At 37.4% G+C, this 17,177-nt stretch overlaps 1 protein-coding gene across 2 annotated transcripts; it reads left to right on the top strand.

Annotated features, from left to right (window-relative positions):
- Positions 1-1,918: 1,918 nt before the first annotated feature.
- On the top strand, positions 1,919-16,916 carry LOC101024622 (olfactory receptor 10K2). Of its 2 annotated transcripts, XM_021925310.2 has the most exons (3): positions 1,919-3,457; positions 12,302-12,500; positions 15,803-16,916. In XM_021925310.2, exon 3 carries the CDS (start codon positions 15,857-15,859, stop codon positions 16,799-16,801), a length of 945 nt encoding a protein of 314 aa, XP_021781002.1. In that variant the 5' UTR covers positions 1,919-3,457; positions 12,302-12,500; positions 15,803-15,856; the 3' UTR covers positions 16,802-16,916. The 2 variants fall into 2 exon arrangements, with proteins under 2 accessions (XP_021781002.1, XP_031510076.1); XM_031654216.1 differs by having other exon boundaries at positions 12,302-16,916.
- The last annotated feature ends 261 nt before the right edge of the window (positions 16,917-17,177 follow it).

Here is a 17,177-nt window from a genome sequence, read left to right as displayed (position 1 = left end):
AAATTGATATAGCCATTAAAGAAAACAGTACAGAATGTTCTCAAAAAATTAAAAATAAAACCACCACATGATCTAGCAGTCCCACTTCCGAGTATATATCCAATGAAAATAAAATCAGTATCTCAAAGAGAGATCTGAATTCCCATGTTCATTGAAACGTTATTTACAATAGTTAACATGAAACAATGAACTGTCCTTCAACAGACAAAGGGCTAAAGTAAATGTGGCATACACTTTTATACAATGGAATACCATTCAGACTTTAAAAAGAAGGAAATGCTGCAATTTACAACAACATAGATGAACCCCAGAGGACATTTTGCTAAGTACAATAAATCAGACACAAAAAGACAAATACTGCATGATCTGACTTATACGTGGAATCTAAAATATTCAAACTTACAAGAACAGAGAGTAGAAGGGTGGTTGCTAGAGGCAAGGAGGTGGGAGAAATGAGAACATTTTGGTCAAAATGTAAAAACTTTCAGTTATAAGATAAATAAGTTTTAGATACTTTAATGTACAGAATGTTGACTATGGTCAATAATGTATTTTATACTTGAAAGTTGTTGAGAGAGTAAGTATTCTCACCACACACAAATGAAAATAAAGGTAACTTTTTTGTGAGGTGACAAGTATATCATTAGTTTGATTGTACCAATTATTGAACAGTGTATTTGTATATCAAAACTTCACATTGGATATGAAATATACATATATACAATTTCTGTCAATTATTCCTTAATAAATACATAAACAGTACAGAGACACACAAACAAAATTACATGAGAATAGGCAGGTAAATATAACAATTAAAAATGAAATGTTTTTACATGATTGTCTTATACGAAATTGGTAATACAAAAATAAATTCTATTTCTGTGTGTCAGCAGAAAGAATTACTATGCCTAGGAATACGAAATATGAAAATACAAGAAGTCAAAGAGTACAAAAGTAATTTTTTGTTAAAAAAGTCAAAGAGGACAAAAGTCTAAGTGAAATACCACATGTTCTTACTTATAAGTGAGAGCTAAACAATAGGTAAACATGTTCATCAAAAGACATCTTCAATAGAGTGAAAATGAAATTTTCAAAGTCACATAAAATATTTGAAGTACATATAATCAATAAAGTATTTGATATTCTTATTATATAAAATATTTTGAATCAATAATAAAAATGAATATCCCTATAGTGCACAAAATATTGAACAAGACTTTCAAGAAAGGAAATTCAAGTGGCTGGTAAACATGAAAATGTGTTCCAAGTCATTAATATCATGAAAAGGCAAGTCTAATTACATATGCTCATCAGAATATCTCAAATAAAAATGAATTACAATAGCAAATGTTGTTACTGATGAAAAGCAACTGGAATTTCCATATAATGCTGGCATGAGTGTAAATTTATACAGCCACTTTGAAAAACTATTTGTCAGAGTAAAGTACACTAGAACATGTATATATTTTTATTTACCTTTTGCTGTGTAACAAACCACTTCCAAACACAGCGAGTGAAAGTCCTTGCTTGTGTTTTTGTGGCTGTTCTATGTCACTTAGGAAAAGAGAGGTTGTTTAATAGGTGCAGAGTTTCTGATTTGCAAGATGAACAAGTTCTGGAGATCTATTTTACAGTAATACGAATATACTTGACACTACTGAACTTTACACTTAAAATGGTTGAGATGGTAAATTTTACATTATTTAGTTTTTAACAACATTTTTAAATTTTTTTATTTGCTTTTGTGTCTGCAAGTCAACTTAGGGATCTAAGCTGGGCTTAGAATAATGGTTCTCCTTCAAGCTGCATGTCTCTTGGATTTGACCCCTTTTGGTAGATTGTGGTTAGATTTGCAACAGATATATTCATCCTACAGCTCAGGTTAAAAGAACAGAAGCTACTTGGGGAAAATGTTCTTTTCATGGTGATGGCACAAAACCTGAAATGCTTCTTTTGGCCAAGGTTTAGAACTGGCTATTACTTGTGCCCACATTTCATTGATTAATATAAATCCCAATACAAAGCCCAAAGTTTAGGGGTAGGAAGTTATACTCTGCCTTTCATAAAAGAAACTGCAAAGTCATATAGCAAAATATATAGAAAGGAATAAAGAATTGTGGCTAAAAATTTAACCTACAGCAATATACTGTGACTTAGTAGTTTCACTGTTAGTGGATACTAAATAAATTGAGTCATATGTTACTTAAAGCGTGCAAGTATGTTCCTAGCACTGCTTCCCACTATAGCCCAAACCTGGAAATAACCTAAATATCCATCAATGGTAGAACAAATAAATGGAAGTACACTCATATAATTTATTTTTGTACAACAGTGAAATTTTACTATTATATTTGATAACATGGGCAAATCTCACAAACATTATCTAAGTGAAAGAAAACTAAACAAAAATCTTACATACTCTGTAATTCCACCGATAAATTTCAAAAAATGGAAAAACTAATATATCATCATAGAAGTTCAGAATAATGGTTTCTCAGGCAAGAAAGTGGGTAATGTTCTACTTCTAAATTTCACTGTGGATTGGTGTATGTCACTTTGTGAATCCAGGTATAGACTTTGATTTGTGTACTTTTGCATATGTTACACTATAATAAAAGGTTCTTAAAATTTAGGAAAAATTCACATTGAAAGGCTAAGTTGAAAATACAAGGACAAAGGAATAATGGACAATTTCTATCATATGGGCACAAATTGCTAGTTTAATATACAGAATACTACTGTTTTCTAATTGTTTCATACTCCATAAATACATTAAAACTCCATGAGGATGAGAACTGTATCTCATTTATCTTTACATCCCCGGAAGTATCAGAATAGTCTAAGTCATAGAGTAGTTATTCAGTAAATACATATTTAATAAAACTATTAACATTCTGTTTATAGCAAAAGTATCTAATAAATAAATGAATAAATACGTTTTTACAATGATTTTGATTGTTTTTATAATTGGTTATCATGTGTCAGTTACTTCCTATTTTGAAAAATGAACTTGTACCAATATCCATTTGTATGCTGGCTTTAGGCATTTCTCTCTGTTATTTTTCACAACCTGCCCGCAACCTAAAAACACCCTGGGGGCCTGGCTATGAGCCATCTTGTCCACAGTCCAGAGACAAAATTGAACTTCAGAGATCTGACACTTAGAATGAATTACTTACTTCCTCCTCTCCTCCCCTTTTCCACTATTCCCATTTCAGGTTGAGACTTATTATCCTGACTGTGCAGGAGAACAAATATAGAGGATGTGGAAGGAGAAAACCTGAGCAAAAGAGGCTTTCATCCTTTCAGTTCTTCTGGGAGAGATGCCTGTAGAGCAAGGAAGTGAGATAGGTCTCTGAAATTCAGACCACAAGAAGGAAGAACAAGCAAAGAAGTGAAGGAACGCCAGGCATAATTTTAAAAGAAGGAACTATTGAGAAGAGAAGAGAAAAATAAGGTAGGTGGTATGGAAATGTCAGGTGATTTTGAAATGCTCTTTGGAGTAAAATAACAGAAGTTGAAGTTATTCAGTTCAAGGGCTGCAGAACCACACTCTTGTTCTATGGAAGAGAGAGGAAATATGGGTAAATCGGCTGGGATGTTTAGAAACAAGTCACAATAAGTCCTCATGTCTTGTCATTTGTCATCTTGAACTCCCGAGGCCCTGAAGAGGTTGGAGAGTGGGAATTGTACTGGGGAAGGTCTGGACAATCTTCATTCAGAGTAATGATTCACATAAACCAGAAATCTTGGTGGGCTGAGGCAAGACAAATAAAACTATGCTTTTCATTTAGGCTGTAAATCTGATGTTTAAGGTGTGGTACAGCCACATTGTTTCATAGTACTTCTTCTATTCTACTCAGATATCCAGTAATTACTTAGGGTTTCATTAATATGGCCAACACTTCCCTATTAGAAATCACATTCCTCGCATGTTTTAGATCTGTGAACAACATGACTTATACATATTTATGTTGTCTATTGAATTAGCTAGTGTGAAATTTGCTGCTTAATTTTTGGTCTAAAAAATAATAAATAAATTGGGCCTCATGGAATATGTTTCTATGTCATGATTCCTCCTAAATTCACCTTATTAGTCCACCATTACTTTATCTTTGCCCTAATTTGTTAACGCATTTACCTAATATATTTACCCTTGCCTTAATAGTACCTATTTTAAATCATCTCAAATCCTTTCTGAAATGAGATATGTTCTTATTATTTAGGAATCTTTGGGTTGTAAATAACAGATAATCCAATTCAAACTGGCACTAGCAAGCAATAAATCTACTGGCCCCCATAAGCTAAGAAATCTAGTAGTATAATGTTTTCAGGTACAGCTTGATTCAAAGTTCAAACTGTTATCTGGATGCATTTCATAGCTCTGCTTCTTGTGACTTGGTTCTGTTTTCAGCCTAAACACAGTAGTCTTGACACTTTCAGCCCATAAAATCTAGTTAAGAGGAAGAGAGAATTTGTTTCACCAGATGTTAAAACAAACATCATGAGACAGAATATTTTTGTTCCTGATTGTCCAGAGTTGGAGCATATGCCCATCCTGAACCTGATATTTTAGCAGAGAAACTCCAATGTCCTGACCACCTGAGTTAGTGCATGGCACCTATTGCTCTCTGAAACTTTAGGATGAAGCAATTAGATGAGACTGAGAACAAAACAAACCAAAATAAAGTTGGGCCACTATTACGATAAGTAATGGGAGTGAACCTTAAGAATAAATAACAAAAACCAAATGTCCAGCATTTTGGTATATTAAATGCCACTATTCTTGCTTCTTACTTCTATGGGCATCATTTCTTGCTTTCAGTAACCTTTTTGTTTTTGGTATCATTATTGGTGAGCTCTCACTATGCACCGAAGTATTGTTAGAGGTCCTCAACACCCACTGACATAGGGATGGAAAGTGATGTTGAAATTGTATTAATTAGGTGGCTGGCAGGATGGCTGAATAGGAACAGCTCCAGTCTACAGCTCCCAGTGAAATCAGCACAGAAGGTGGTTTCTGCATTTCCAAGTGAGGTACCCGGCTCACCTCATTGGGACTGGTTAGATAGTGGGTGCAGCCCACAGAGGGTGAGCTGAAGCAGGGTGGGGCATAGCTTCACCTGGGAAGGACAAGGGTTTGGGGAGCTCCCTCCCCTAGGCAAGGGAAGCCCTGAGGGACCATGCCATGAGGGATGGTGCATTTCCACCCAGATACTATGCTTTTCCCACAGTCTTCAGAACAAACAGACCAGGAGATTCCCTCAGGTGTCTACACCATCAGGGCCCTAGGTTTCAAGCACAAAACTGGGCAGCTATTTGGGCAGACACCAAACCAGCTGCAGGAGTTTTTTTGCTTTTGTTTTTGTTTTTTTTCTTTTTCATACCCCAGTGGGGCTGGGAACACCAGTGAGACAGAACTGTTCACTCCCATGGAAAGAGAGCTGAAGCCAGTGAGCCAAGTGGTCTAGCTCAAGGGATCCCACCCCCATGGAGTCCAGCAAGCTAAGATCCACTGGCTTGAAATTCTCACTGCCAGCACAGCAGTCTGAGGTAGACCTGGGACACTCGAGCTTGGTAGGGGGAGGGGTGTCCACCATTACTGAGGTTTGAGTAGGTGGTTTTCCCCTCACAGTGTAAACAAAGTCACTGGGAAGTTCGAACTGGGTGGAACTCACCACAGCTCAGCAAAGTCTCTGTAGCCAGACTGCCTCTCTAGATTTCTCCTCTCTGGGCAGGGCATCTCTGAAAGAAAGTCAGCAGCCCCAGTCAAGGATTATAGACAAAACTCCCATCTTCCTGGGACAGAGCACCTGGGGGAAGGGGCAGCTTTGGATGCAGCGTCAGCAGACTTAAACTTTCCTACCTGCCAGCTCTGAAGATAGCACGGGATCTCCCAGCAGAGCTCTTGAGCTCTGCCAAAGGACAGACTGCCTCCTTAAGTGGGTCCCTGATCCCTGTAGCTCCTGACTAGGAGACACCTCACAGCAGAGGTCAACAGATATTTCATACAGGACAGCTCTGGCTGGTATTTGGTGCCACTCTGGGATGAAGCTTCCAGAGGAAGGAACAGGCAGCAATCTTGGCTGTTCTGCAGACTCTGCTGGTGATATCCAGGCAAACAGGGTCTGGAGTGAACCTCCAGCAAACTCCAGCAGACTGCAACAGAGGGCCCTGACTGTTAGAAGGAAAACTAACAAACAGAAAGGAATAGCATCAACATCAACAGAAAGGACATCCACACAGAAACCCCATCCAAAGGACACCAACATCAAAGACAAAGGTAGATAAACCCACGAAGATGTGGAAAAACCAGTGCAAAAAGGCTGAAAATTCCAGAAACCAGAACTCCTCTTCTCCTCCAAAGGATCACAACTCCCCACCAGCAAAGGAAAAAACTAGACAAAGAATGAGTTTGCCAAATTGACAGAAGTAGGCTTTAGAAGGTGGGTAACAACAAACTCCTCTATGCTAAAGGAGCATGTTCTAACCCAATGCAAGGAAGCTAAGAATCTTGAAAGAAGGTTAGAGGAATTGCTAACTAGAATAACCAGTTTTGAGAAGAACATAAATGACCTGATGGAGCTGAAAAACACAGCAGGAGAACTTTGTGAAACATACACAAGTATCAACAGATGAATTGATCAAGTGGAATATCAGAGATTGAAGATCAACTTAATGAAATAAAGCATGAAGACAAGATTAGAGAAAAAAAAATGAAACAGTATGAACAAAGCCTCCAAAAAATCTGGGACGATGCAAAAAGACCAAATCTATGTTTGACTAGTGCACCTGAAGGTGACAGGGCAAAGGGAACCAAGTTGGAAAACATTCTTCAGGATATAATCCAGGAGAACTTCCCCAACCTAGCAAGACAGGCCAACATTCAAATTCAGGAAATACAGAGAATACCACAAAGATACTCCTCGAGAAGAGCAACCCCAAGACACGTAATTGTCAGATTCACTAAGGTTGAAAGGAAGGAAAAAATGTAAAGGGCAGCCAGAGAGATCAGATTACCCACAAAGAGAGGCCCGTCAGACAAACAGCAGATCTCTCAGCAGAAATCTTACAAGCCAGAAGAGAGTGGGGGCCAATATTCAACATTCTTAAAGAAAATAATTTTGAACCCAAAATAAACAAAGGAGAAGTAAAATCCTTCACAGATAAGCAAATGCTGACAGATATTGTCACCACCAGGCCTGCCTTACAAGAGCATCTGAAGGAAGCAATGTGTATGCAAAGAAAAAACTGGTACCAGCCACTGCAAAAACATACCAAATTGTAAAGTCCATCGACACTATGAAGAAAATGCATCAACTAACGAGCAAAAAAACCCAGCTAGCATCATAATGACAGAATCAAATTCATATAAAACAATATTAACCTTAAATGTAAATGGGCTAAGCACCCCCAATTAAAAGACACAGACTGGCAAATTGGATAAAGAGTCAGGAACCATTGGTGTGCTATATTCAGGAGATCCATCTCATGTGTGAAGACACACATAGGCTCAAAACAAAAGGATGGAGGAATATTTACCAAGCAAATGGAAAGCAAAAAAAAAGCAGGGATTGCAATCGTAGTCTCTGATAAAACAGACTTTAAACCAATAAAGAACAAAAAAGACAAAGAAGGGCGTTACATAATGGTAAAGGGATCAATGCAACAAGAAGAGCTAACTATCCTAAATATATATGCACCCAATACAGAAGCACCCAGATTCATAAAGCAAGTTCTTAGAGACCTACAAAAAGACTTAGTCTCCCACACAATAATATTGGGAGACTTTAACATCCCACTGTCAATATTAGACAGATCAACGAGACAGAAAATAAACAAGGATATTCAGGAATTGAACTCAGCTCTAGACCAAGCAGAACTGGTAGACATGTTCAGAACTCTCCACCCCAAATCAACAGACTATACATTCTTCTCAGCACCATGTCGCCCTTATTCTAAAATTAGCCACACAATTGGAAATAAAATATTCCTCAGAAAATGCAAGAGAACAGATTTCATAACAAACAGTCTCTCAGACCACAGGACAATCAAAATAGAACTCAGGATTAAGAAACTCACTCAAAACTACAAGGAAACTGAACAGCCTGTTCCTGAATGACTACTGGGTCAATAACAAAATTAAGGCAGAAATAAATACGTTCTTTGTAACCAATGAGAACAAAGACACAATGTACCAGAATCTCTGGGCTACAGTTAAAGCAGTGTTTAGAGGAAAATTTATGGCACTAAATGTCTACAGGAGAAAGTGGGAAAGGTCTAAAATCAACACCCTAACATCACAATTAAAAGAACTAGAGAAACAAGAGCAAACAAATTCAAAAGCTGGCCGAAGGCAAGAAATAACTAAGATCAGAGTAGAACTGAAGGAGACAGAGACATGAAAAACCCTTCAAAAAATCAATGAATCAAGGAGCTGGATTTTTGAAAAGATCAACAAAATAGAATGCTAGCCAGACTAATAAAGAATAAAAGAAAGGAGAATCAAATCGGCACAATAAAAATGATGAAGGGGGTATCACTACTAATCCCACAGAAATTCAAACTACCACCAGAGAATACTATAAACACCTCTACGCAAATAAAATAGAAAATCTGGAAAAAATGGATAAACTCCTGGAAACATACACCCTCCCAAGACTAAACCAGGAAGAAGTTGAATCCCTGAATAGACCAATAACAAGTTCTGAAATTGAGACAGTCATTAATAGCCCACTAACCAAAAAAAGCCCAGGACCAGACAGATTCACAGCAAAAATCTACAAAAGGTACAAAGAGGAGCTCGTACCATTCCTTCTGACACTATTCCAAACAATAGAAAAAAGAGGGACCCTCATTTTACGAAGCCAGCATCATTCTGATACCAAAACCTGGCAGAGACACAACAAAAAAAGAAAATTTCAGGCCAATAACCTTGATGAACATTGATGCCAAAATCCACAATAAAATATTGGCAAACCAAATCCAGGAACACATCGAAAAGCTTATCCACCACAATCAAGTCGGCTTCGTTGCTGGTATGCAAGGCTGGTTCAACATACGTGAATCAATAAACGTAATTCATCACGTGACAAAAACCATATGATCATCTCAGTAGATGCAGAAAAGGCCTTTAATAAAATTCAACACCCCTTCATGCTAAAAACTCTCAATAAACTAGGTAGTGATGGAAAGTGTCTCAAAATAATAAGAGCTATTTATAACAAACTCACAGCCAATATCATACTGAATGGGCAAAACTAGAAGTATTCCCTTTGAAAACTGGCACAAGAAAAGAATGCCCTCTCTCACCACTCCTATTCAACATAGTATTGGAAGTTCTGGCCAGGGCAATCAGGCAAGAGAAAGAAATACAGGGTATTCAAATAGGAAGAGAGGGAGTCAAATTGTCTCTGTTTATAGGTGACATGATTGTATATTTAGAAAACCCAATTGTCTCAGCCCAAAACCTCTTTAAACTGATGAGAAACTTCAGCAAAGTTTCAGGATACAAAATCAGTGTGCAAACATCACAAGCATTCCTATACACCAATAATAGACAGAGAGTCAAATCATGAGTGAATTTCCATTCACAATTGCTTCAAAGAGAATAAAATACCTAGGAATACAACTTACAAGGGATGTGAAGGACTTCTTCAAGGAGAACTACAAACCACTGCTCAAGGAAATAAGAGAGGACACAAACAAATGGAAAAACATTCCATGATCATGAATAGGAAGAATCAATATTGTGAATATGGCCATACTGCCCAAAGTGATTTATAGATTTAATGCTATCCCCATCAAGCTACCATTGACCTTCTTCACAGAATGAGAAAAAACTACTTGATCTTTCATATGGAACCAAAAAAGAGCCCATATAGCCAAGACAATCTTAAACAAAAAGAACAAAGCTAGAGGAATCACGCTATCTGACTTCAAACTATACTACAAGGCGACAGTAACCAAAAGAGCATGGTACTGGTACCAAAACAGATACATAGACCAAGGAAACAGAACAGAGGCCTCAGAAATAATGCCACACATCTGATCTTTAACAAAACTGACAAGAGCAAGCAATGAGGAAATGATTCCCTATTTAATAAATGGCATTGGGAAAATTGGCTAGCCATACGCAGAAAACTGAAACTGGGTCCCTTCCTTACACCTTATACAAAAATTAACTCAAGGTGGATTAAAGACTTAAACCATAAGACCTAAAACCATTAAAACCCTAGAAGAAAACCTAGGCAATACCATTCAGGACATAAGCATATGCAAAGACTTCATGACTAAAACACCAAATGCAATGGAAACAAGAGCCAAAATTGACAAATGGGATTTAATTAAACTAAAGAGCTTCTGCACAGCCAATGAAACGATCATCAGAGTGAACAGGCAACCTACAGAATGGTAAAAAATATTTGCAATCTATCCATCTGACAAAGGGCTAATATCCAGAATCTACAAAGAACTTAAACAGATTTATAAGAAAAAAACAAACAAACAATCCCATCAAAAAGTGGCCAAAGGTTATAAACAGACACTTCTCAAATGAAGACATTTATGCGGCCAACAAACATATGAAAAAAAGCCCATCATCACTGGTCTTTAGAGAACTGCAAATCAAAACCACAATGAGATACCATCTCACACCAGTTAGAATGGCGATCATTAAAAAGTCAGGAAACAACAAATGCTGGAGAGGATGTGGAGAAATAGGAACACTTTTACATTGCTGGGGGGAGTGTAAATTAGTTCAACCACTGTGGAAGATGGTGTGGCAATTCCTCAAGGATCTAGAACCAGAAATACCATTTGACCCAGCAATCCCATTGCTGGGTATTTGTCCAAATGGTTATGAATCATTCTACTATAAAGACACATGCACATGTATGTTTATTGCAGCACTATTCACAATAGCAAAGACTTGGAACCAACCCAAATGCTGATCAATGATAGACTGGATAAAGAAAATGTGGCACATATACACCATGGAATACTATGCAGCCAAAAAAAGATGAGTTTATGTCCTTTGTAGGGACATGGATGAAACTGGAAACCACCATTCTCAGCAAACTAACACAGGAACAGAAAACCAAACGCCACATGTTCTCACTCGTAAGTGGGAGTTGAACAATGAGAACACATGGACACAGGGAGGGGAACATCACACACTGGGGCCTGTCAGGGGTTGGGGACTAGGGGAGGGATAGCATTAGGAGAAATACCTAATGTAGATGACAGGTTGATGGGTGCAGCAAACCACATGGCAAATGTATACCTATTTATCAAACCTGCACGTTCTGCACATGTATCCTGGAACTCAAAGTATAATTTTAAAAAATTATATTAATTGCCAGTTGACCCATGAGGTAAAGTGGAAACCAGAAATATTGGAGACTAGAATATGAATGATGGTATTTTTATTTAGCTGAGGTATTTATGTAGCTGGGATATTGTTGAATACGACCATTTATTCACTCAACATTCAGCACATGTATTTATGTAGTTGGGGTATTGTTGAATATGACCATTTATTCACTCAACATTCAGCACATGTTTATTTAGTACCTCATACATATAACAACACACTATATTCACTTATGGGTGATGGAGTAGAGAGGTAGAAAAAAATCAACTCAGGGGTTAAGATGGTGAAATGAATCTTCCTCCAGCTTATTCTGAGCACAATCTTCACTCTAAAAAGCCGTTGTCCAATTTACCTACTCAGCCTAACAAAGAACTGTCTTTCAATTATGAGTACAAAAACAGATTTTCAGTTAAACCAACATGTTTTACAATGCACCTATTATTATAAAATATCTGCATAAAAATTCTCTTTTGTCTCTTCAATAACATAACAAAATGAGAAATAAGCTTAAAATTAGTTATATTTTCTAAAATTGCTGCATCTGAGGATGGCTTAAAGCCTTCTGCTCCCTAAGCCCTAATGTCTGGGCCCAATTTTGAACAATTTGGCATTTAGTGACTTGCCTCTATTTTCCACAATCAACTCAGTAGCTAATTAAACCCAGTGCAATGTCTCCATGACAATGGCTTTAGCGTCAGGAGACCCACAGAAGAACCACCTGCTGCCAACAAATATAATGAAAATTCCTACTGCGTTATGGTCACTATTAGCTGTGGTTTGTGATCTTTAGTCAATTGACATAAAATGGCAGGAGACTGGTTACATTTGACTTTGGTCTGGGTCTAAGACCCTAGACCATCATCACATCTCTACCTCTGGTAGAGATCAGTAGCCTGTGACCCATTTTGACTTTTTTCCATTTTACAGGCCAACTTGAATTCTGTCTTTTGTAGCCTCTATGTCCCTAGCTTCTTAGGGAGAGGCAGAGGAAAATGGAAGCACTCTATGAATAACAGACATCCATCTTGCTTAGACTAAGCATCTACAGCATTGAGAAACTGGGTCATGGACAGGAAATGAAAGTAAACATCTCTCCTCCAGCAGGACTTATGTTTTCACATCTCAGGTAAGAGAAGAAGGGAGATGAGCCCATGCAGGTGCACTACCAGTACCAGAAAGAGAGACCCACAATTAACAGGACATCAAATAATGTTAATCAGGATTAAGTTTTAAAGTGCATTTCTGCAAAATTGTGCATATAAATTTTATATATGTTTAAATTAACTGATTCATTTTTCTTTCTAAATTTATATACGCATTCTCTTGGTTCTGATTTAATTCGACAGGGCACTCAACAATATTTTAATTACAAAATTTTAAATAGTGACATTTTTGTAGAAAAGGCTGTATCAGATAGGATCTATACAAAGATATAATACCTCATATATGGCTGAGAACTTAATAAATACTCTGAAATAGTTATAATTGACAGATATAAAGACCAAGAAACCCTGCCCTCTGGGAACCCAAAAACAGAAACAGGCAGAAACACTAACAAAAGGACATAGACTCAGGAAAAGAACACCATCAGTAACTGCTGCCAAAAAAGAGAAAGTAAGTTCAGAATAATCAGTTTCAACAACTTGCCATGAGTTAAATGCTTATTACCTCACTAATGAAAATATTTCTGATACCAATACCTATAGAACAATAATAAAGTAATAAAACAGAAGTACTTACTAAGCACTGCTTCTTTATGGAACAAATCTCTTTCATATATATTGCTGAATTAATTCTCATGATAGCCCGGGAGGCAGGAATTATTCTTACCATACAAATGAGAAAATAGGCCTTAGAGAATTTATTAAGGTTTTACCACTAGAACTTGCCAGAGTCAGGATTAAAGCCTACATCTGTCTAAATTTAAAGCCTATTTTATTCCTACATTACTCAACTCTACATGTGCTTGTGAGAGTAAAATTTCAGATTCTATATGTAGAAATTTATAGTAGTACTAAAAACTAGAGAATATAGAATTTGAAAGTTAATAGTATATTAGTAATAAATATGCCAACCACCTAGGCAATAAAAAAAAAAAAACCCTTGTGCTAGATATAGGGTGAATAACCAGAGGAATAAGATAGAGGAGGAGGAGGGTATTTGTCCCTTTCATGAGGTAGAGGGAGGGAGTGATATAACGTAGAATATACAAGCAGAAAACATCCTTGCCTTCTTCCAGAAGCAAGGAGAAGCAAATGTACTTACTTGTCCTATTTATATATTTAGATTAAAAGTTATAGAAACTAAACAGTGCCTGTGTTATTATATTTCTCCGAGTACACTTTAGTTCAGCCTTTTCATAACATATGTAAAGAAACCCAGAAATAAGTAAAAAATACATATTACTTTTCAAGGATGTATACAAGATTTGTCCCCTGAGTGCTCCTATAATTTCAAATCATATCTATCATCTCAATCACCACATCTTTAATAATATCTTCTTCGGGATGTGTCTCACCCTTGAAACATGAACTAGAGGCTGGGGACTAGGTCTTATTTAAATGTGTATCTTCATTGCAGACCTAGTAGCTGACACACTGTTCTAATCACACTGCTTAATACATGTATACCATCTGATATTCTTGATTCGGTGGTTCTTAGGTAACATAAAAATGCATTGTTATTAATTTTGTTATTAATATTAGTTAAGATAATTTTAATAATATTTTTTAAATGGGATAAGTGTAAGGTTATCTTTATGATTTTTCTCTCACTTATTTGAAATCTAATATGCTCTAAAGAGCAGGAAATGTACTAGGAATTGAGAATCATCTATGTACACAGAATTCTGATGATCAGATGCTCTCTTCAGTGCCAGTTTTCTATTGTAAACAGAGATTTCTCTTTCAGGTTTAAATGGGCCAGGCTTAGTTTTATGTGGTGCAGACATTCTTGGTATTCTTGACACTGAGCAATCCTTGTGCCTAGAATGAAATAACACTGAGAATTCTCTTACTCTGTGAATTCTAAGAAGTCTGTGCTGCCCATGAATAACATAGATAATGTGGCAAGTTAACTCTCTTATTTATATAACAATTATGTATTGAGAAGGTGTTAAGTACTTAATATGGTTCTAGATGATGAGGAGAACTTAGGCAAAGATACATACAATTCACATCTTTTCCTCAAAGGTACAAAATCTGGTGGAGGAAATAGATATAAGAACAATTCATTACAGTATTTCAAAATTAAGTAAACACCACATAATTTTGGCAATCAATGTCTTATGTGAGTTCTGAGGAAGAAACAACTCCTTTCACCAGGAGGTAGCAAGGAAGCTTTCAAAAAGGCAGATTTTAAAGGAGGCTTCAGAAGAACCATAAACTATCTGTAAATAAAAGTGAAAAGCTGATATGAGCAAGGAATAGAGGCAAGGAAGTACAGAACATATTTGAGCAATAGTGATATATCCCATAAAGGTCTGAAAATGAGCATAGAAACATAGTTTATTTCCCCAAAGGAAAGACTTTTGGAAACAATGAAGAGTTTGAACTCTATACTGTAGCCATAAGTAAAATTTTTGAAGAGTGAAGCAAATATAATACAATTTATATTTTAAGAGATTAGGCTGTCATCAGGGGAAAGATGTGTTGCAGAGACGTAAGATTGGCTATGGGAAAGGAGCCATAATGTGACTTCAAAAGGAGTTAAAGGAAGTGATGAAAATGGACAGAATCCTGAAGAAAGACTGTGGTCCTCTCTGCCAGAGGAAAGACTCTGATATAGGTATTGGAGAAGGTATAGACATATTCCATCTTGAAATTAATGAATAGGAGGAAGAAGAGAAGTTTTTTTTCCTTTTTGGCACCAGGATAAAGCTACAGAAGCAAGAGCCAGCATAATAAAAGTATAACTGACAATTCCTACCAGGAGGTAAGGAAAACAGTGTTGAAGATAATTTGCATCTAAGTTAGGGAGAGATTAAAACTAAGAGTGGGGGTTTATGTGTAAGGAGAATGACAATTAAGAAGCACTGAGTTATAGATAACTATGGTATATTCAGATGGTTTACTTTGCAAATGCAAGAATTTTTATTTATTTATTTATTTATTTTTGAGAGAATATGGATGCAAGAAAGCCAACAAGACAAGCATTGCAAGGAAATCTAAGAGTGAGAGACTGAGAATCTCAGTAACAGCCTCATCATGGGAATGGAAGTGAAGGGTTGTTTGAATCTGAAAAATATCAAGAACTTTTCAGCTATGGTATTAGAATTACTATGGAGACTCAACGTTTGATGAATGTTTGCCTGATTTTAGCAACATCATGTCTTGGAAGAACAAGAGGGAGGAGAAAAGATGAGTTTAGAACTCAAAATCTGAGAACAAATGCTGATGATCAATTTTCTGTGAATCTACTAATTTTCAGGGATTTCTTTTGGTGCTGACTCCTCTTCTTTCCCGAATTGTCTCCTGATGATGTATGTCCATGGAGCGGGTCAATGAGACTGTGGTGAGAGAGTTCATCTTCCTCAGCTTCTCATCCGTGGCCAGGCTGCAGCAGCTGCTTTTTGTTATCTTCCTGCTCCTCTACCTGTTCACTCTGGGCATCAATGCAATCATCATTTCCACCATCTTGCTGGACAGAGCCCTTCATATCCCCATGTACTTCTTCCTTGCCATCCTCTCCTGCTCTGAGATTTGCTACACCTTCGTCATTGTACCCAAGATGCTGGTTGACCTGCTGGCCCAGAGGAAGACCATTTCTTTCCTGGGCTGTGCCATCCAAATGTTTTCTTTCCTCTTCCTTGGCTGCTCTCACTCCTTCCTGCTGGCAGTCATGGGTTATGATCGTTATGTGGCCATCTGTAACCCACTGCGCTACTCAGTGCTCATGGGACATGGGATGTGTATGGGACTAGTGGCTGCTGCCTGTGCCTGTGGCTTCACTGTTGCACAGATCATCACATCCTTGGTATTTCACCTGCCCTTTTATTCCTCCAATCAACTACATCACTTCTTCTGCGACATCTCTCCTGTCCTCAGGCTGGCATCTCACCATAACCACTTTAGTCAGATTGTCATCTTCATGCTGTGTACGTTGGTCCTGGCTATCCCCTTATTGTTGATCTTGGTGTCCTATGTTCACATCATCTCTGCCATACTTCAGTTTCCTTCCACGTTGGTTAGGTATAAAGCTTATTCTACCTGTGTATCTCACCTCATTATTGTCACTGTCCACTATGGCTGTGCCTCCTTTATCTACTTAAGGCCTCAGTCCAACTACTCCTCAAGCCAGGATGCTCTAATATCAGTATCCTACACTATTATAACTCCATTGTTCAACCCAATGATTTATAGCTTGAGAAATAAAGAGTTCAAATCAGCTCTTTGTAGAATTGTGAGAAGAACAATTTCCCTGTCATAAAATTAATCTTGATTCTGGCCACGTGCCGTTTCTCACGCCTATAATCCCAGCATTTTAGGAGGCTGAGGCAGGCGGATCACCTGAGGTCAGGAGTTCAAGACCAGCCTGGCCAGCATAATGAAATCCTGTCTCTACTAAAAATACACAAATTAACCAGATGCTGTGGTGGGCTCTTGTAATCTCAGCTACTCAGGAGGCTGAGGTAGGAGAATCGCTTGAACCCAGGAGGCAGAAGGTTGCAGTGAGATTGTGCCACTGCACTCCAGCCTGGGCAACAGAGTGAGACTCTGTCACAAAAATAATTTATATATATATATATATATATGTGTGTGTGTGTGTGTGTGTGTGTGTGTGTGTAGATATATGTATCTTGACT

This window comes from Papio anubis, chromosome 1 (genome assembly GCF_008728515.1).
Source record: "Papio anubis isolate 15944 chromosome 1, Panubis1.0, whole genome shotgun sequence".
NCBI classification, from domain to species: domain Eukaryota; kingdom Metazoa; phylum Chordata; class Mammalia; order Primates; family Cercopithecidae; genus Papio; species Papio anubis.
The sequence above is the reverse complement of the archived record's forward strand: the minus strand, read 5'-3'. Positions and strand labels throughout refer to the sequence as shown.

What these genes read in the sequence shown, in the direction of transcription:
- LOC101024622 (XM_021925310.2), top strand. Translation starts at nt 15,857, where the DNA reads ATGTCCATGGAGCGGGTCAATGAGACTGTGGTGAGAGAGTTCATCTTC.